At 43.2% G+C, this 21,869-nt stretch overlaps 1 protein-coding gene across 4 annotated transcripts in view; it reads left to right on the forward strand.

Annotated features, from left to right (window-relative positions):
• The window catches only part of JADE2 (jade family PHD finger 2), a 353,383-nt gene that overhangs the window by 224,816 nt on the left and 106,698 nt on the right, over window positions 1–21,869 (forward strand). For all 4 annotated transcript variants that reach the window (XM_083181797.1, XM_083181796.1, XM_083181799.1 and 1 more), the window contains 2 exons: window positions 13,613–13,780; window positions 19,793–19,909. In XM_083181797.1, coding sequence (XP_083037923.1) covers window positions 13,613–13,780; window positions 19,793–19,909 — 285 coding nt within the window. The remainder of the gene's footprint in view (window positions 1–13,612; window positions 13,781–19,792; window positions 19,910–21,869) is intronic.

The raw sequence follows: 21,869 nt of genomic DNA on the forward strand, positions 1-21,869 counted from the left end.
GCCTTTAACACACATTCAGGTCACTACGAATATCTTGTGATGCCATTCGGCTTGGCCAACGCTCCTGCAGTTTTTCAGGATTTCATCAATGAAGTACTCCGGCCGTTCCTGGGAGTATTTGCTGTGGTTTACTTAGACGACATTTTGATTTTTTCTAAGTCACTTTCTGAACATCGGCAACACGTCCGCCTGATTCTTCAGAAATTGCGTGAAAATCAATTATATGCCAAACTCGAAAAGTGTGAATTCGAAATTGCTCAAGTCTCTTTTCTGGGTTATGTCATCTCTCCCAAGGGTTTTTCCATGGACCCCAGCAAGGTTCAAGCCATCATGTCCTGGGCTCTTCCTAACAATCTCAAGGCCATCCAAAGATTCTTAGGATTCTCCAATTATTATCGGAGATTCATCCGGTCCTTTTCTGACATTGTTGCCCCCATTGTGGAACTGACTCGCAAGGGAGCCAATCCTGAAATTTGGTCCCCACAGGCCGTTGAGTCCTTTCACCAATTAAAGAAGGCCTTCTGCTCAGCTCCCGTCTTGCATCACCCTGATCCCAGAATTCCTTTTATTGTGGAGGTTGACGCCTCGGATGTAGGGGCTGGAGCTGTCCTTTCTCAGAAGGACATTCGTGATCAGAAGATTCATCCTTGCGCCTTCTTCTCCCGTAAGTTCTCCTCAGCTGAAAGGAACTATGATGTCGGGAATCGTGAATTGTTGGCCATTAAGTGGGCCTTTGAGGAGTGGCGTCATTGGTTAGAAGGGGCCAAACACATCATCACTGTGATTACCGACCATAAAAACTTAGCCTACATCGAATCTGCTAAGCGATTAAACCCTCGACAAGCCCGGTGGGCGTTGTTCTTTACCAGGTTTCAATTTATCATTACGTTCAGACCCGGCCCCAAAAATGTCAAAGCTGATGCTTTATCTCGTAGTTTCCAGACTTGTCAGAGCACTGGACTCAAAGATACGCCCATTGTCCCGTCTTCTGTCATTTTTGCGGGTCTGACTCAGGACTTGGCCTCCCGTGTCCTGGCTTCTCAGCCTTCTGCTCCTCAGGGGACTCCACATAATAGACTGTTTATTCCCAAACACCTCAGAAATTTGGTCCTCAAGGATTTTCATTCCAGTAGGGTCACTGGACACCCTGGCGTTACCAAGACCCTTGAGCACTTGTCTAGGGCAGTTTGGTGGCCCACCATAAAACAGGATGTTGCTCTGTTTATCTCTTCTTGTCCGGTATGTGCTCGACATAAATCTCCCAGGTCATCACCAGTGGGTACTCTTCTGCCATTGTTCATTCCCGAAAGGCCATGGTCCCATATTTCTATGGACTTCATTGTCGACCTTCCTTCTTCTTCTCGTTTTACCACCATTTGGGTCACGGTCGACCGCTTTAGCAAGATGGCACATTTTATTCCCTTGCGTAAACTTCCCACTGCTAAAGAGTTGGCACAACTCTTTATCTCGCATATTTTCAGACTCCATGGCCTTCCCTTGGATATTGTTTCTGACAGGGGATCTCAGTTTGTGGCCAGGTTCTGGAGAAGTTTTTGTTCCGGTTTAGGAATACAGGTCAGTCTTTCCTCCGGGCATCACCCACAGTCCACGGGCAGACCGAAAGGGTCAACCAAGCATTGGAGCAATATTTACGCTGTTTCGTCTCCAAATGTCAGAGCAATTGGGCCGAACTGGTACCTTTAGCAGAATTTGCTTATAACAACTCGTATCATGCGGCCTCCAAAAGCTCGCCTTTTTTGTGTAATTTCGGGTTCCATCCCAAGTGCAACTCCTTCTTTGTTCCGAGGGATTCCTCTCGGCCGCCCTTCTCCACAGTGTCCTTCCTTAGGAAGTCGTGGCAAAAGGTTCATTTGGCTCTGAGGCAATCTTCAGCACGTTCAAAATTTTTTTTTGACAAACATAGGAGACCATGTTTTTTCCAAGTGGGGCAAAAGGTGTGGTTGTCTACTCGCCACATTAAGCTTCGCCAGAGATGTCCCAAATTAGGGCCCAGGTTCATCGGTCCATTTTTGATCACTGCTCAAGTCAATCCGGTGGCATTTAGGTTGCAGCTCCCCAGAGCACTGCGGATCAATAATGTCTTTCATTGCTCTCTTCTTAAACCAGCCTCGATGGCTTCCCAATCAGGGCCTGCTTCCAACCGCGAACCAGTCCTCATTCAAGGGCACAAAGAATTCATAGTAGAACAGATATTGGATTCCAAGGTTGTTCGGGGTCAACTGAAATTTTTGGTCCATTGGAAGGGGTTCGGAGAAGAGGAGAGGTCTTGGGTGCCTGAGCGATTGTTACATGCGCCCAGGCTCAAAGCAGAGTTCTTTAAGACCTTCCCATTCAAACCTGGTTGTAAGGGTTCGGTGACCCCTCCTCAAGGGGGGGGGTACTGTTAGGAGCTGCACGGGCAGCGCATCCGCTCTCCCGGCAGTCTCCTCTGTTCTTCCGGCGGTTGACGGGTTACCGCGACGCCGTCGCGTCATCAGCCGGGAGCTTCCGGCAGACGGTCAGGCTGCCGGCGTACAACCCCTTCCTCCCCTGCCGCAGCGGTTGCCAAGGCGACGGAGGACGCCTGGCGGCCGCAGGGAGGAAGGGGTGTGCATGACGCCGCACGCAGCGTCAGCGTAGCGCTTGGCGCGCTATTTAAACTTGGACACTGGGACACTCAGACGCCGGCTATAGCTCCTGATTTGGCGTCCTGAGTGTTTCCGGTTCCAGGCTCCTGCTCACCCGTGGTTCCTGGTTTCCAGTCCCTGTTCCTGGCTGCCTCCAGAATACCTTGCTTGCGTCTGCCTGCTGATATCTTGGTGTCAGATAAGTTGGGAGACTCTCTCTCCTTGCCTCCCTTATTGTCATTTATATTGTGTCAGCATATTGTGTATTGTTACACCCGTCAGCAGTTCTTATTGTGTCAGCTTATTGTGTATTGTTACACCCGTCAGCAGTTCTTATTGTGTCAGCTTTGTGTATTGTTACACCCGTCAGCAGTTCTTATTGTGTTAGCATATTGTGTATTGTTACACCCGGCAGCAGTTCTTATTGTGTCTACATATTGTGTATTGTTACACCCGTCAGCAGTTCTTATTGTGTCAACATATTGTGTATTGTTACACCCGTCAACATCTTGGATTGTGTCAGCATACCGTGTGCCCAGCATCGGGGTACACCTTGTGTATTGAGATACCACTCAGTTGGGCCACGGTACTTTGTCTGGCCTGCTGCCCACAGCATTAGCACCGCGGGTCCCAGCCCAGTCCGCTGTCCACTGACACCCCCCTCTGTGGGGCAGGGTGGTTCTCGCCTCCTTGGTTTCTTAGGTAGATTTCCCCTTGTCTACCTCCGGCCTTGGCGGCTGCGTTGTCTCTAGTAAGACCAGGTGGCATCGGGGTGGGAGCCTGACTAACGGGCTCCCACGAACGCGGCTATTATTGGTGAAGGTTAGCCTAGCACGCATCCGCCAATTCCAAGGGGTGACAACGGAGTTAGGGTAGGCGAGATCTCCCTGTTCCTAACATGTCCACAGTAGTAGCGCTGCTTTTACATATAATGCCCACACATACATAATGTCCACAGTAGTGGCGCCGCTTACACATAATGCCCACTGTTGGCCACAATAGTAGCATTGCTTATACATAATGCCCACTGTTGCCCTCATTAGTAGCGATGATTATAGTAACGCTCACACCAGTTGCCGACAGTAGTAGCACAGTGTAACGCTCACACCAGTTGCCGACAGTAGTAGCACTGTGTAATGCTCACATCAGTTGCCGACAGTAGTAGCACAGTGTAATGCTCACACCAGTTGCCGACAGTAGTAGCACAGTGTAATGCTCACACCAGTTGCCGACAGTAGTAGCACTGTGTAATGCTCACACCAGTTGCCGACAGTAGTAGCACAGTGTAATGCTCACACCAGTTGCCGACAGTAGTAGCACAGTGTAACGCTCACACCAGTTGCCGACAGTAGTAGCACAGTGTAATGCTCACACCAGTTGCCAACAGTAGTAGCACAGTGTAATGCTCACACCAGTTGCCGACAGTAGTAGCACTGTGTAATGCTCACACCAGTTGCCGACAGTAATAGCACTATGTAACGCTCACACCAGTTGCTGACAGTAGTAGCACTATGTAATGCTCACACCAGTTGCCGACAGTAGTAGCACTGTGTAATGCTCACACCAGTTGCCGACAGTAGTAGCACAGTGTAATGCTCACACCAGTTGCCGACAGTAGTAGCACTGTGTAACGCTCACATCAGTTGCCGACAGTAGTAGCACTATGTAATGCTCACACCAGTTGCCGACAGTAGTAGCACTGTGTAACGCTCACACCAGTTGCCAACAGCAGTAGCACTGCCGGGGGCATAGAAGTCAGTTGATGCAATGCTCTGTGTATCTGGGAGGGAGCTGATGCTGCTACTTGTCAGTGTTCTGGAGGACAAGGAGTGTTTCTGTAGAGGACAAGGAATTTATTTATTTATTGTTTTGTAAGAGGAGTGCAGGGACACATATATTATAATAATACAGCCAGAAATGCTGTGCTGGCCGACTGGACAAATATATATATATATATATACATATATATATATATATAGTATATAAAAATAAATAATATGGTTTGGGGGGCACCAGAATTATATTGCCTCTGGGTGGCTGGGATGATGCACAGTCTGCCCCCTCCATTAGTGGTCAGTTACCTTCTTCCTGGCACTCAGCACCTCCAGTCTCCATTGCATCTGCTGCAAGGAGTCACTTCCTGCACCTGCTTCTTCCTGGCTGACCAATGTGACACCAGTCCAGCAGGCAGCAGCGGGCCGGCGGCACACAGGAGTAGTACACTCAGCGCTCTGCTGTGCTGCCTGTGTGGGCGCGCTGAGCCCGCAGACGGCGCCGCTGCCTGTCATATTTTGACAGGTGCCGGCTGCGGCACCCGGCATTAGTATCAAAGGAAGTTGTCGGGCGGGACTCGGGGCACCTCTCAGGGCCGGCGCCTACCTTTGCAGGCTTTGCTGAGCGGGTAGCGCCGGCCCTGCTAATAAAGACAGTCCAGTTCTCCCTTCACTGTGATTTCTAATAAAGACAGTCTTGTTCTCCCTTCTCTGTGATATCCAATAAAGACAGCCCTATTCTCTCTTCTCTGTGATATCCAATAAAGACAGTCCAGTTATCCCTTCACTGTGATAGCCAATAAAGGCAGTCATGTTCTCCCTTCACTGTGATATCCAATAAAAGCAGTCATGTTCTACCATCACTATGATATCTAATAAAGACAGTCCTGTTCTCCCTTCACTATGATATCTAATAAAGACAGTCCTGTCCTCCCTTCACTATGATCTCTAATAAAGACAGTCCAGTTCTCCCTTCACTGTTATATCTAATAAAGACAGTCCTGTTCTCTCTTCTTTGTGATATCCAATAAAGACAGTCCAGTTATCCCTTCACTGTGATAGCCAATAAAGGCAGTCCTGTTCTCCCTTCACTGTGATATCCAATAAAAGCAGTCATGTTCTACCATCACTATGATATCTAATAAAGACAGTCCTGTTCTCCCTTCTCTGTGATATCCAATACAGTCCTGTTCTCCTTTCACTGTGATATCTAATAAATACAGTCCTGTTCTCACTTCACTGTGATATCTAATAAAGATAGTCATGTTCTCCCTTCTCTGTGATATCCAATAAAGACAGTCCTGTTCTCCCTTCTCTGTGATATCCAATAAAGAAAGTCCTGTTCTCCTTTCACTGTGATATCTAATAAAGATAATCCCAGTTCTCCCTTCACTGTGATAGCCAATAAAGGCAGTGCTGTTCTCCTTTCATTGTGATATCTAATAAAGACAGTCCTGTTCTCCCTTCACTGTGATATCTAATAAAGACAGTCCTGTTCTCCCTTCACTGTGATATCCAATACAGGCAGTCCTGTTCTCCCTTCTCTGTGATAGCCAATAATAAAGACAGTCCTGTTCTCCCTTCTCTGTGATATCCAATAAAGACAGTACTTTTCTCCTTTCACTGTGATATCTAATAAAGACAGTCCTGTTATCCTTTCACTGTCATATCCAATAAAAGCAGTCTAGTTCTCCCTTCTCATTGATAGCCATTAATAAAGACAGTCATGTTCTCCTTTCACTGTGATATCTAATAAAGACAGTCCTTTTCTCCTTTCACTGTGATATCTAATAAACACAGTCCTTTTCTCCTTTCACCGTGATATCTAATAAAGACAGTCCTGTTATCCTTTCACTGTGATATCCAATAAAGACAGTCCAGTTCTCCCTTTACTGTGATAGCCAATAAAGACAGTCATGTTCTCCTTTCACTGTGATATCTAATAAAGACAGTCCTATTCTCCATTCACTGTGATATCCAATAAAGACAGCCCTGTTCTCAATTCACTGTGATATCCAATAAAGACAGTCCTGTTCTCCATTCACTGCAATAGCCAATAAAGGCAGTCCTGTTCTCCATTCACTATGATATCTAATAGACAGTCAAGTTCTCCCTTCACCGCGATAGCCAATAGAGACAGTCCAGTTCTCCCCTCCTTATGATACCCAGTAAAGACAGTTCAGTTCTCCCTTCACTGCGATAGCCAATAAAGACAGTCCTGTTCTCCTCTCCTAATAATACCCAGTAAAAACAGTCACGTTCCCCCTTCACTATGATTCCCAACATTCTCACTATCACAAAAGCATATCATTTTGAATGTCAGTATAATAGGCAACAACTCATATATCTTTCACCCCAATATTCATTATTGCAATCTCAGCAATGAATATCTTGCATTGCATTACATTTTTTGTCTAGGTTCCACGGTATCAAGCCTTGGATAAAGGATAACTAACAACCAATTAGGTACTTCCTGTTCAAGCACAGCCTGTGAAATTACATGTATAAACTAATTGGTTGGTACTTTATCTCACTTCAAGGCTTGATACTGTACATCTCCCCGGCATCCCTCATTTAAATATGCAATAAATTAGTATATACTGTAAATCACATTATTTTGCATATTCAAATGTGACGACTCAGATGGTATATAGAGTCCATTTTGCATCCATTGATGTGAGGATAACCTGCTGTGTGGAATGACAGACAGAAGACACTTTTTACCCCAAATGTCTTGGGATTTGTTGTTGAGCTAACCAATTTTACGTTTCATGTATATAGTTCAGGAATAGAAGAGACACTGTAAATTGCATAGTGATCCAAAGGTTGAGTGTAATCTAACATCATTTATTGATGATATGAGAGCTAAATGGATCCATATTGTGTCAGCATGTCTATTAGCTGAGCACATGACCTGCAAAACCAGTTGCATACATTTTAAGATTTTAAGCACAATGACAAATATTACCTTATTGCATTTATTCAGTTTGTGTGGCTATATTTAGGGCTGATCAATATATATTCAACATTCTTGAGACCGCACATCTTTTATGTTCCTCAATCGCAACTCTGACTTTGCATTTGCTATCTGCATGTATGTTCATTGCAAGATAGATGCAGAAGAAAAAGAACATACCACTATGTATGGCATTGTAAGTGCTTGCCACTCAAAATCAGGTCATCACAATCTCGCTTGCTAAGCTGGCCGGTTGGTCACAGTCATCTGAGGGAAGTGCCGGGTTCATACTTGGGTAGCTTCCAGTTGTTGGGTGTACAGCAAACCTGAGTTCCCGCCGATTCCTGTACTGGGTGCCACCATCTTCATTTGATCAGTGGGTCGTGGGTGCGACTGTGATGCACGCACATGTTGCACCCACAACAATACGTAGCCACAATGTACATGGTTACAGATCTGTATATAGCTTATTTCCTGCCATGACATAAAAGCTGTATGAATTCTATTGGGATCTTGTCCAATATCTAATGGAGATGCAATTAACATCCTGGTGGTTGGGATGCTGGCAGTCAAAATACTGACACCGAATTTCCCAGATACCTGAAACCGCAATACTGACATTTAGTGTTCATTCTAGCACCCGCTATCTTTGAAAATCCATGTAGTTCCTCTTCCCTGCCTGGGGTGTCGCTGTCTGCTGTGGTGTTTCTAGCACATGTCTGGTTTGCATATCAGTGCCGATATACAGACCACACTGTTCTAGAATCACTACAGCAGACAGCGACACCCCAGGCAGGGAAGAGAAACGACATGGATTTTCAAAGATAGCGGGTGCTAGAATGAACACTAACATTGATGAAGATGGCAACACCTGAATCTCGACTGCTATCCTGATTGTAAGTACAGTTGGAGTTAGGCTGCAGGGAGGAAGAGTTAGGCATTTAGCGTTATGTGGCAGGGGAGGGTTAAAGTGCAGGGTACAAAGGTTAGGGTTATGCACTAGTGAACTGAAGGAAGGTTAGGGGGCAGGGAGAAAATAAGCATACTTACCGGACACCTGATGGATTCCCTCCATTGGGATGCTCAGCATCCCGTTTACTGGTCATCTTATGTATTATCATGCAAGATATATAATTAATCTAAAAGGAGTTTATTAAACTTTTTCTCCCTAATGATCTGTTACAAATCCAAGCTTCCTCTCATTGTAGTTGCTATGTTTGGTCCATGTTCCCCATGAACTTGAATTAGGTGTCTTGCTCTCTCTAAGCAAATATATTGAATCATTTGGTCGAACCCCACATACAAGGGAGGCATACAGACCACAGGGTTTGAAAAGTAAAATGGATAATGTTGGCATCTATTGTAGATTTTCTATTAAATGCTTTGGTTTATTTTGAGCATTGATTCTGGAACTTTGTGATGTCCTCCATGCCTTCGGGCCACATTAGAAGCTATTTGACTATTCTTTTTCTTTCTGCTCTGATCACTTCAGAGACACTACGGGGAAGTGATGGTCTGCTCTCTGCTATAATTGTACATATGTATGGCAGATGCCACCTGACAGAATGAAAATCTCCAATGTTATCAGGCTCAGAATTAATGGGATTAATGTTTTTAAAACAGTGACAGGTGCCTGCGTTCTTGGTGGTGACACCAGCAATCTAATATAATTGCATAAATAAACCAAATAAATCATGTGAGAAATGGAAAAAAAACCTGGGATAATGGCTTCGCCCATTAAATATAAATGACAACTCAATGTACTGTTAAATAATGCATTCTTTTAAAATCCACTGGTTTCAAGTGAATGTAATCTACTGTATTAATAGGTTACCAGTATTAATGTTTAACATATGGATTTGTAATATGTGTGTCTAAGGAGCATAATGTGTGTCCGAGACATTTATTTACGATATGACTCTTCACCACAAATTATTTAATTGAGCATTTATAGATTTGCTGGGACACTTTGTTACATGTCTAGTCTAAGTGGGATATTCAGTTAGTGGCTAGTTTCTGGGCCGGAGCAATGAAATTAGTGCGGATTACCCCATGCCCGATGATGGACTGAACCTTGCAACTCATCGAATAAATCATGAGAGAAAAGCAAAATGGGGACTGGGGTACAGGAAAGCCATTTTATTCTGCAGGTTACGTTGGATCAGTGGGTTTTCTCACCCAAGACACAGCTTTTAGGTACGTGATAAAGGCTATTTAATTTAATAACATTTCCCAACATTGCAGGGACTTAAGCCAGCAATTATCAATGTGGAAAACGGAAAACCTGTCAGCTAATTGAATATCCCCCTATATAAAAACTGCACAACAATCATTAGCCTGATATGGTTATGGAACCTGTTTTTAAAATGTACTAAATTGTGTTAAATTATACAGGTTGAGTATCCCGTATCCGAATATCCGTTATCCGAATTATTCCGAAAACCATACATTCCAGAAAGTGGGACAAAAAAATTATTTTTGCTAAAAACTCACTGGGGACATTTGTAACAGCATCACTGGGGACATGATATGTAACTGGCACTATATATGTACAAGAAAATTATTTCTTGGCATTCAAATTCAATATCAGAGATAGTACACAAATTCTGTTTCATGTTTTGAAACCTTGTTTTTTTGAACAAATAAAATATATTTGTGTGTATTTTATGTGGTTGGTGTGTTTATACAGCATAAATGCAAGATACTGTACTTCAAAATACATCATTGAAATGTTAAAATATTCCGAAATACGGAATAATCCGTTATCCAAAATTCTCCTGGTCCCGAGTATTTTGGATACGGGATACTCAACCTGTACTAAAATTACAATAAATGCTAACAACAACTTCCAGGGAGATTGAACAAATGTTGCATCTAGAGCAGGCATGTCCAAAGTCAGGCCCGGGGGCCAATTGCGGCCCGTCCTGTCATTTCAAGTGGCCCACAGCCTCCAGCTGGAAGCGGGCAGAGCATCAGATGTGGGAAGCACAGGACACTAAAGGTGGGCAAGCGCGCCTTTACCTTGCTGTCTGCTGCAGTGAGGAGGTGCTGGTCGCCACAGTCAGATGTGTTTGGTGTCCTACCCCTGCTGCTGCAATCGTATATATCACCCTACTCTACAATCACAGTGACAGCAGTGTTTGGGGAGGGGGGAAGCTTGCTCCCGTAACATGCAGAGCGGAGGAAGGCAGCAGCGGGAGCCCAAGCACCTCCTGTACTTGCAGTGCCTGCTTTGCCTCTCCTTCCTCTGGCTCACGCAAGGGGCTAGGAAACATACAGAGAAGGGAGGGGGCAGAGTGGGGAACATACAGTGAAGGAGAGTCAGGCTGGGGGACATACAGTGAATGGAGGCAGTGATGGCCATTCAGAGAAGGGGGAGCAGGGGCAGGCTGGGCGACATACAGTGAATGGGGGCAGAGTGGGGTACATAGTGAATGGGGGTCATACAGTGAATGGGAGTCATACAGTGAAGGAGGGTCAGGCTTGGGGACATACAATGAATGGAGGCACATTAAGAGAAGGGGGGCAGGCAGGGGGACAGAGTGAATGGGTGCAGAGTGGGGAACATACAGGGAATTGGGGACATACAGTGAAGGAGGGGCAGGCTGGGGGACATACAGTGAATGGGGCCAGGCTGGGGGAAATACAGTGAAGGGGCAGGCTGGGGGACATAGAGTGAATGGGGGCAGAGTGGGGGACCATTCTGATGTGATTAATGATTCAAAGAATGTCAGGCTGAATGGTCGGCCCCCCCACATTTACTCTTCACCAAATCTGGCCCTCGTCGCAAAAAGTTTGGACACCTCTGATCTAGAGAATCAGATAACTGTGCATACTTTATATTAGTAGTAAAATATAGGGAATGAAAGTAGTTGCAACTATCATCTGCAAGTACAAATCTTCTTTTCCATGAATACTACACATCAACATTCAAATGTGTCCACATAAAGGCGTAGGTCACATACAAGAAATCCGCGCCATACCTAATCTTCCTAAATCTTCTGATGGTAAAAATGCACAATTCTCCATTGCCAGTTTGGGCCTAATATTGGACTGAAAGTGAGTTCTTTAAATGGGTGCAGAGACCCACTATATACTGTATATAGATACAGGTTGAGTATCCCGTATCCAATATGCTCAAGACCAGGAGAATTTTGGATAACGGATTATTCCGTATTTCGGAAAATTTTAATATTTCAATGATGTATTTTGAAGTTTCTTGCATTTATGCTGTATAAACACATCAAACACATGAACTGCACACAAATATATTTTATTTGTTCAAATAACAAGGTTTCAAAACATGAAACAAAATGTGTGTACTACCTCAGATACTGAATTTGAATGCCAAGCAATCATTTTATTGTACATATATAGTGGCAGTAACATATCATGTAGTGTTCATTCTAGCACCCGCCATATTGGAAAACCCATGCAGTTCCTCTTACCTGCCTGGGGTGTCGCTGTCTGCTGTAGTGCTTCTAGCACAGTATGGTCTGTATATCAGCACTGATATGCAAACCAGACCTGTGCTAGAAACACCACAGCAGAAAGCGACACCCCAGGCAGGGAAGAGGAACTGCATGGGTTTTCAAATATGGTGGGTGCTAGAATGAACACTATCATGTCCTCAGTAGTGCTGTTACATATGTCCCCAGTGAGTTAAAAAAAAAAAAAAATCACTTTCTGTAATGTCTGGTTTTCGGAATAATTTGGATAACAGATATTCGGATACGGGGTACACAACCTGTAATAAATTCTGATAATAATGCTCTATAATTAGTAGCAGTATGTTGGTTAGTTCATAGTAGAAGTGTTAACATAGTAGCCTGAAGAGAATATCTGTTTTCCCCAGTGTAAACCAGAGTAACATAGTAATGGTTGGTAATCATCTAATTGCATTTTAAAAAGTGTTTTGGTCGCCTATGTCATCCAGATACAAACATACTGTACAAGATTATTCTATCACATAAGTTATTGGTTTGTTGCATTTGAATTTAATAATATACTCACATTGAAATCCTTGTTCCATCAAACAGAAGCAGATCATTAATTTGTAGGGGTAAAATGTTAATTAATTAACCAATAATGTGGTAGCTCTCTTCCTATTAATCTCTATGTAACCCAGATGCTAGTGAAAGTGCATAGCTAATAAATCACAGAATTCACTTGTGTAGCCCAGCATGGCAAACAATTATCACATTAATTGTAATGCACATACTGTATGTGGGTACAGGAGTAGGAACAGAAACAGTACAGTTCCAGGAACAGCGGTGCCTTCTGCTTTCTCTCTCTTCGGTGAGCAGGCGGATGTGAGAGAGGGACCGCTATGGAGCGGAAAGAGGCGTGCAGGTCTCTCTCCCATGTATGGTGTTAGATGGATCCTGTTACTGCCGCATTACATGAGCCAAATGTGCCGCTGGGAGATATTTCTGCACACTGAAGGAAGGTACCTGGAATAGGTAGAGGAGATTGCTGGTGTGCTGAATGCTGAGACTTTCCTCTGCAGTGGGAAGCTACATGTGCAGCATCAGGAGTGCAAGACATGCATTCACCACATTTGGGCTTGTTCATCTGTCCTCAATCTGGCACATCTATGGGGCCTAAAAGACCCAATTCAACAACAAAAACAGCCACAGATCTTTTACTCCCCCACATTTTACAGTATTAATTTGGTCAAAACTCAGACACATTAGTCAGACTCCCATCTGGTAAAAGGATGTTTTGTCACTACCGAGAATGTGTTTCTACTCCTCCATAGTCCAACAATGTTGTGCTTTACACCACTGCATTTATGATGTTTGGCATTGAACATGGTGATCTGAGAACTGTTTGCAATTGAAAGTACAAAGAAACCAAGTCAAAGTGATTGACAGGAAGTGATCACTTGGAGGCATTAACGGGGAGTTTATAGGTAGTTTTTGCATATGTCCATTCCCAGGGCATGCATCTGCTGTCAGCTGCAACTTTGTACATGCCATTGTGTCAGTACTGCCATAGTCCTAACTTCAGCCTCAGTGTTTCACATTTTTGCATATAGGATGTGAATGATTTTTCAATGGTTCTGGTAGGTGTTTCTTTTCTGGGCCAAAGCTTTACTTGCTAACATTAGCAGCTGTATAACCAAAAAAATTGTAATTGCATTTGTGTACAAACATGCATTAGGCACTAAGGGACCGATTCAGAGCCGTTCATTACAGCATTATTGCACTTAATAACAGGTTACCATTTATAATTGTGTTAATTCTTTGTTTTAGGCTTGCTATGGAATTCTGAAAGTTCCAACAGGAAATTGGCTTTGTCGATCTTGTGCTCTTGGCGTTCAAGCAAAATGTTTACTTTGTCCAAAGAGAGGAGGAGCTTTGAAACCTACAAGAAGTGGGACAAAATGGGTCCACGTTAGCTGTGCCTTATGGATACCTGAAGTAAGATACTAAATAATATATTCTAGAATAATTATGCAGTATATATACTATTACTTAATTATGTAAATGCACCTCTCCGCACATTGGGGCATATTTCATATTCTTGTTATCACTTATTACTAATCTTAAATTGACGTCTAACCAATCAGTTCTTATATGTCATGTGTTTGAGAAATGACTGCCTGGCACACTATTGTTTAGCACAACACAAAAACATTACTCATTATTAAAAATGCACCATAGGGAGCAGAGAGGTGTCATTGTGTTATCTTGGAAGTGGAAAACAATTTTCCTGTGTGCTGTTATAACATGCAGAGTGCTGGTACTGACTCTAGTGAGTGCTATGCTGTTAGTTTTTAAAATTTATCTTTTTGATCTCCAATTTAAGAGCAATAGCTCCCGAAAAGAAACACTAGTGCACATGTAATATTATTATAGAACTTTAAGTTATAAGTGGACCATGTGCAAATGTTCGAGTTCCCACCCTTCAAAATATGGTTTATACACACCAGCGCCAACGTTGGTGCAGAAGGGACAGCAAAGATAGGAAAATTGATTGCGCTTGAAATTACAGAACTTTTTATTATTCTAATGTGGTAGAGCTGTATTGGTAATTAGTCAAAAGACACAATACAACTAGTAAAAATAAACATTATTAAAAAGTGCACAATATTTAAATAAAGTTAATTAATAAGAGGCCTTAGATATTTTCAATGCATGCAGTTAATTTGTTACTACTCAATCCAGTATTAATTGTAGATAGTAATCATCAGATATAGTTAGATTGTTCCTGTAGTATTAGTACCAATACAGCCACTGCTTCCAAGGTGTTAGCAGGTCAGTGATAATTACCACAATGTGTGTGAAGCTGCACAATGGCTAGTAATTATAAACCAGTGTGTGCATCTACCTTAGAAATAATCCCTATGCGTATGGCTCCCAGCTGGTGAGTACTCCAATTGTCCTGTCAGAAGTCCTTTCTTTGGGGTTGCAAGGTGGGTGTAAATTCTGACAATAGTAAAAATGCCCCTAAGCATTTCTCCGCCTTTTTACTGTCAGAGGCTTCCTCAGAGAGCAATGAATTGATCACTAATTTATTCCTAGGGTGAATAAAACAACAAATGTCAAAAGGAAACTATGTGGCTTAACAGCAAAGTCAAATATGAAATCGCTAAAAAAAAAATAGGACATTCAAAGCGTTTAAAGAAGATGGAACACCCAAATCTTTTGCCACATATAAAGAATGTAATAATAAATGTAAAAATACAATCAAGGCTAAATTAGAGACTGAATTTAAAATAGCCGCAGATAGCAACTCTAATCCCAAAAAAGTCTACAGTTAGATAAATGGGAAACAGTTAAGGAAGGAAAATATTGGCCCACTAAAAAATAAACAGGGTACCCTGGTAATAGAAGGAAAAGAGAAAATGAAAATATTCAATGATTTTCTTGCTTCGGTATTTACAAGGGAAGACTCTTCATCTTGTATTGCCCCCATACTGTATGTTTGAGTAAGGCAATAGTCAAAAATAGGTTACAGAACCTAAATAGTAACAACTCTTCTGGCCCGGATTAAATACACCCTAGGATACTAAAAGAATTGAGTTCTGTCATAGCACTACCATTATATCTGATATTCGAGAAATCAATAAACTCTGGAAGGGTACCAAGAGACTGGCGCGTACCAATATGGAAGAAAGATAGCAATACTAACCCTGAAAATTATAGACCGGTCAGCTTTACATCCATTGTGGGAAAAATATTAGAAGGAATAATAAAAAATAGTATCGAATTTTTTTTAGAACAGGAGAAAGTGATAAGTAAGGCTCAGCATGGGTTTGTCAAAAATAGATCATTTCAGACAAATTTAATTAGCTTCTATGAGAAAGTCAGTAGGGGGCTGGAGTTAGGGAAATCTGTTGATGTAATACTGCTTGATTTCCCTACAGCTTTTCACACAGTGCCTCATAAAAGGCTATTAATGACACTAGGTAATTTAGGGTTTGGAGATAACATTTATAATTGGATTAAAAACTGGTTGCACAATCGGGGACAGAGAGTGGTGGTAAATGGCATACATTCCAGCTGGGTAAGGTCCAAAGTGGAGTCCCGCAAGGTTCAATCTTGGGACCCACCATGTTTAATATATTCATTAATGATATTGGAAGTGACATAGTGAGTAAAATTGCAATATTTGTGGACAACACGAAATGGAGTAAGGAAATTAACTCAGGAGAGGATGTGGAAACACTACAAAGTGACTTAAATAAACTGGAAAGGTGGACAGAAAGGTGGAAAAAGCAGTTTAACATTGAAAAATGTAAAGGAATTTATTATGGGAACAAACATGAACAAGCTACTTATAGGCTAAATGGAGTTATTATAGAGAATACTGCTGTAGAGAAGGACTTGGGAGTCATCATAGATGAAAGTGCAGCAGCAAAAGCAAACCGGATGCTGGCATGCATTAAAAGGGGTATGGATTCAAGGGATGCCAATGTGATAGTGCCTCTTCACAAGGCATTGGTGAGACCACACTTGGAATATTGTGTTCAGTTTAGGGCACCACACCTTAAAAAGGACATAATTGAATTGGAACAGGTGCAGAGAAGGGCGACTAAGCTAGTGAAATGTCTTGAATCACAAGAATACAAAGATAGGTTAACCAGGCTGAATATGTTTTCACAGGAGAAATGGAGGTTGAGAGGTGATATGATTAGCATGTTCAAATACAGGATTGGGAATCATATGGAACTGGGACATGATTTGTTCCTAACAGGCCTATACTTAGGGCACGCGGGCATGTACTGAGGCTCGAGGAAAATATATTCTGTACTGAATTAAAAAGAGGATTCTTCACCATTAGAGCAGTAAAATTCTGGAACTCATTGCTGGTGGGGTGATTACAGCAACTACTGTTAATGAATTTAAATCAAAACTGGATGCATTTTTGGCCACTAAGAGAATCCTATAGATATGACTTACTCAGGTCAGTAGTTACAAGTTAAATAGGTTGAACTCGATGGACTAATGTATTTTTAAAGCCTTAATTACTATGTTACTATGTTATTGATGTTGCTTTCTATGGAAATAACTACTGTGTATATACAAACCATGCCAGTTAAATACACCCCATTCCACCAAAATCCACCAGAACCTTTCACAGTTGGACAAAAACCACCACTGCTGTAGAGTTCCTTAGTTCACCCATTTATGAAGAATGCGGTGAAGACAATTCCTGTGGCCACATTACCCTTCTTCACTTATTGATAATTCATAACCTTCTCTCTTTACACTAAACTCAAGGACGGGACTACCAAATGTGATGAGTGGCTTAAGCTCATACTTTTTTATATAAATGGTTGCTCTTGCCATAGTATGAAAGTTCTAAAATCCTGATGAAAATGAAGTTCAATTGCAATATCCAAACACCCAAAGGGAAGTGATTGTATAAGAATTGATAAGGCAGTACGTGTGCCAAAGAACACTCATGAAAAATGTAGCACACCAGGGTCTTTCCAAGATCGGGTCGTATCTCTGATGTTGATTAAAAGAGATAAGGAGAAAACTCATTAGAGTAGCTACCAGCAGATGCAGAAACTTCTGTCAAGTGACCCGAGTTCTATCGATGGTGTATTCCAGGCATGTCAAACTCAAAATACCAACTGGGCCGAATAATCAAGGTCTAAGTCTTGTGTGGGCCGCAAGGGAAAAAAAAGAATCCTATATACACTTGTCCTATATACCCATTGTCAGCACTGCACAGTCGCCTCCTCTATATTATATATATATCAGTGTCTATTTAGCATTCAAATTCACATTCTGACACAGAGAATAAGCCGAAATTCACATTCTGACACAGAGAATAAGCCGAAATTCACATTGTGACACAGGGAATGAGTAAAAACTCACATTCTGATACAGAGAATAAGCCGAAATTCACACATGCCCCAATATTGCATCTTACCACTGACAGGTATGGCATGGACTCCATGGAGGTTTACTGCACCCCGCTGCTGACACCTTCTGCCGGCAAGTCACTGGGAGGTTACTACACAGATTCTGCTGAAGCACTGCTCTCTGCTGCGGTTGTGGTACAACACACCGACAGTCGTGATTCCGACAGTCATTAGCTCGATGATGGAATCCCGACTGCACAGCGGGGGGGAGCGCAACGAGGCCCCTTGCGGGCACAGTGTCTCTCTGTTCTCGCCACCTATTTTACTCTCTCTCTATGGGGGTCGTGGACCCCCACAAGGGAGCAGTCGGGATTCTGACGTCGTGGTAATGACTGTCGGAATCCCGACTGTCGGTGAGTCATCCGGTACCCTCTGCTGCTGCCTCCGGCAGGGGGTTAATGTAGGCCGCTTAGCCCCCTCTCACTCGCCTCCTCTAACCTGTCTTCTCGCCTCCGCCGCAAGCCCCTCAGCCCTGCACTGTGCGGGTGCGCGGTGACATCACCCGTGCACCCGCGCAATGTACTACTGGGAACGCTGAAGCCAGGAGAGGCTTCAGAAGAAAATGTGCAGTATTACTGCACATTTTCTTCTGAAGCCTCTCCTGGCTTCAGCGTTCGGAAAGAGGCTTTGCCTTTCAAGTCCATGATCCTACGGGCCACAAAAGTAGGCGACCGGGGCCGCGAGTTTGGCACGCCTGGTGTATTCATTTGTACACCAGAATTCGGATGAGCTTGCCGTTTATAAATACGGTAAATCAGCCGAATTTGGCTCTTAGTAAAGTAGCAGATGCTAATTTGCCAGAAGAATTTGACATTGAATAGGTACGAATTTGTACCCATTCAATCTTATTAAATTTCCCCCGATGTGACGTAGTACAAATATACCTGCCTGCTCATACTATTTTGCTTTGCAATATAGACTAAACAGGAGTGCGTTTAGCAAGGCAAAATAAGCAAAGTGCAATTTGAACTAGGCGCGATGCGATTTGAACTAAAAAGTTAAAATTGCATGCAAGATTTGCACCTTTAGAGTGTGAAGGTTTGTGATATCTCCTGTATGTAGCCCAGACAATGGCCCTTATTCTGGTTGGTGCAGATATGTCCGCGTGCGTTCGTTCCGCCGATGTTTTGTGTTTGCGCATGTGCAGAGGCATATCTGCGCATGTGCGAAAGGGACATACGTCCAAATTCCCCATTTATTGTTTACACTACGAACAGGGGGAGGAGAGGGGCATGAAGGGCTGTTTGGCCTCATTAACATATGCATACGCCCCGCGTTTCATGGGCGTTCCCATGAAAACGCTGGGCGTACGTATGGTAATGCGGCCGTGACACACGTGTAGGGGACGGACATATAACATTGCCAGATGTCAGCTGCCCGCCCAAATCCCTGCTTTTGCACGGAGAAATGCCCAAGTGGTCTGAGCTCGCGGGAGCTGCCTGACCACTCGGTCCTGCTTTCGATGGTATGCGACCATCGAATGATGGGGGAGGTTCCCAGAGATGGAGGAGGTGTATACCTGAGAAATCCACTCGTGCTCCGTGCGGTCAGCGGCTTACCGCATTCGGACGGAGTGAGCGATCCGTACGGAAGGCGGGGTTTAGGACGCACGGTCCTGGCCGCATATTCGGCTCCGGCCGCACAGACCAGAATAAGGCCCAATATATGGTGCAATTTGCTTAATTAACACATGAGTCACACCTGTGTGATGTCCTCACTTTCATGTTTTTCTTTTTTATTGGGGTGGGGGGGGGGGTTGGGTGCACTAATGCTATAGATGTTTTATCATATCACACTTCTAATGTGTAAGGTACTCTATTGGTCCTTGTCCTATTTTTTTAATGATGATGGTTTGTTTTTTGCACAGCATCATTGTCTGGTGCATGTATTATATACAAACTATGTTCAGAATGTAGAGTGAAGATTGTGTTGGTATGTTTTACCTGATGCTATATATCTGGTGTAAACTTCACACATACTGTACCATCACTTTTAGCTGTGTAGTCACATTATTAAGTATATGATTGCTGTCATTTGTTCTCCCATCATGTAGGTTAGTATTGGATGTCCAGAGAAGATGGAGCCTATTACGAAGATTTCACACATCCCACCAAGTCGATGGGCATTGTCATGCAGCCTGTGTAAAGAATGCGCTGGTACTTGTATTCAGGTATGTCATTATCAGCACTGCAGAGCTCTAGGAGCTAGTGGAACGCATGCGTATCTGACCCACGCAGGTTAGAAAATTGGATGGAATGTGTTAGCTATTGTAAGTCGATAAATGTAAAGCATTGTCTAATGACTGCTTGATCTATTTTGTACATGACAATGAGTAGAATAATGTAAAGTAACCCATCATAATTATATTGGTCTGCAATCTTGAGGGCAGTGTCAGCAATTTGTGATAAATAAGTAGTGTTCATTCTAGCACCCGCCATCTTTGAAAACCCATGCAGTTCCTCTTCCCTGCCTGGGGTGCTGCTGTCTGCTGTGTGGTGTTTCCAGTACAGGTCTGGTTTGCATAGTATTGCTGATATACAGACCACACTGTGCTAGAAGCACCACAGCAGACAGCGACACCTCAGGCAGGGAAGAGGAACTGCATGGGTTTTCAAAAATGGCGGGTACTAGAATGAACACTAAATAAGTGCTTGTAAATTACTGGTCCATCAGAACAGCAATTTGGTGATAAATAAATGCATGTACAGTAAGTTACTGGTCCCTGAGAACAGCAGTTTGGTAATAAATAAGTGTATGTAAGTTACTGGTCATTGGGAACAGCTATTTGGTGATAAATTAGTGCATGTAAGTTACTGGTCCCTGAGAACAGCAATTTGGCGATAAATAAGTGTATGTAAGTTACTGGTCCCAGAGAACAGCAGTTTGGTGATAAACAAGTGCATATAAGTTACTGGCAGGACCGGCGACAGGGGGGGTCAAGGTGGACATGTGTGAGAGGAGATCTGGAGGGCCCCAGAGCCCGGCCGGGGCCCGTCTGTGTGTTACCCCCATTGGTGCGTGTCTGTGCTACTGAGCAGTCTGTGCGAGCCGCCGCCCCCGGGTATCTCCTGGCTGTCTCTGTCGGCTGCCGGTGCAGCGGTGATTGACACTCACAGTGTCCGCCATCCCAGCCCAGGTCGCAGCCGCTCAGCGCCCGCCATCCCCGGGGTCCCTCCAGTCTCCTGTCGGCTGCCACAGCGGTGATTGACAGGTCGCAGCCGCTCAGCGTTCAGAGGCTGAGCCTGAGTCGGCTGTCTCCTGGCTGCCCTGCGCACCGCAAGGATCTTACTGCGCAGAAATATCAGTGTACAGGGCCCCAAGATTCCTGTTGCCGGCCCTTGTTACTGGTCCCTGAGAACAGCAATTTGGTAATAAATAAGTGCATGTTATTGGTCCCTGAGAAGAACTCAGATACAGTATGTAAAGTATATAGAAGGAGACATGAATAAGTATCCTAAGCAGGTAAGTGATCCAGGCTATAATGACAGATGAAAAAAGTGGATAGATGATGCTGCTGTGCTCAATTTAGAACTTAGAGGGAAACCTATTCAATAAGATATATTTTGCACTTTTGTGATATTCAACTCTAGTTAGGTAGTTGGCTTTCAATATACTGTAAGTGGTATTTATATCTCCTGCAGCCTTTGTCACTTTACAAGATGTAATTCTGTGTATTTTAAAGTCTATATTTCAAGTCAAAAGAAAAAGAGCAATTTCTTCTAAATATAAAAAGCCTGTAGAGTGATCTTGCAAAATTGACCTAAGATGATAACTTTCTTTGTAAAAGCAGATGTCTGTTTTGTAGCATTATAATTACCATAAATTGTGATTTCCCCAATAATGATATGTTTTTCTGCCATTGCAATTCCACCAGGGTATCTAAAGATTTCTCATCTGAACCGTTTCATTATGGCTTTTAGTGCAAGCCAGCAATGTTGCTGATTTTTAACCTGGGTCTTGCGTATAATAGATATAAGAACACTGAAATTAATATAAAAAATGTGCCTTTTCAACTGCTGGAGGCCTCCAATGCATGTGTTGGATTCAAGTCATTTTATTATTACTTCTGTTGTGAAGATTTCAGTGATGAAACGAATGTACTGTAGATGATTCATTTACACAAAGAATCA

The sequence above is a fragment of the Crinia signifera genome, chromosome 4 (assembly GCF_055691185.1).
Source record: "Crinia signifera chromosome 4, ASM5569118v1, whole genome shotgun sequence".
Lineage (NCBI taxonomy): Eukaryota > Metazoa > Chordata > Amphibia > Anura > Myobatrachidae > Crinia > Crinia signifera.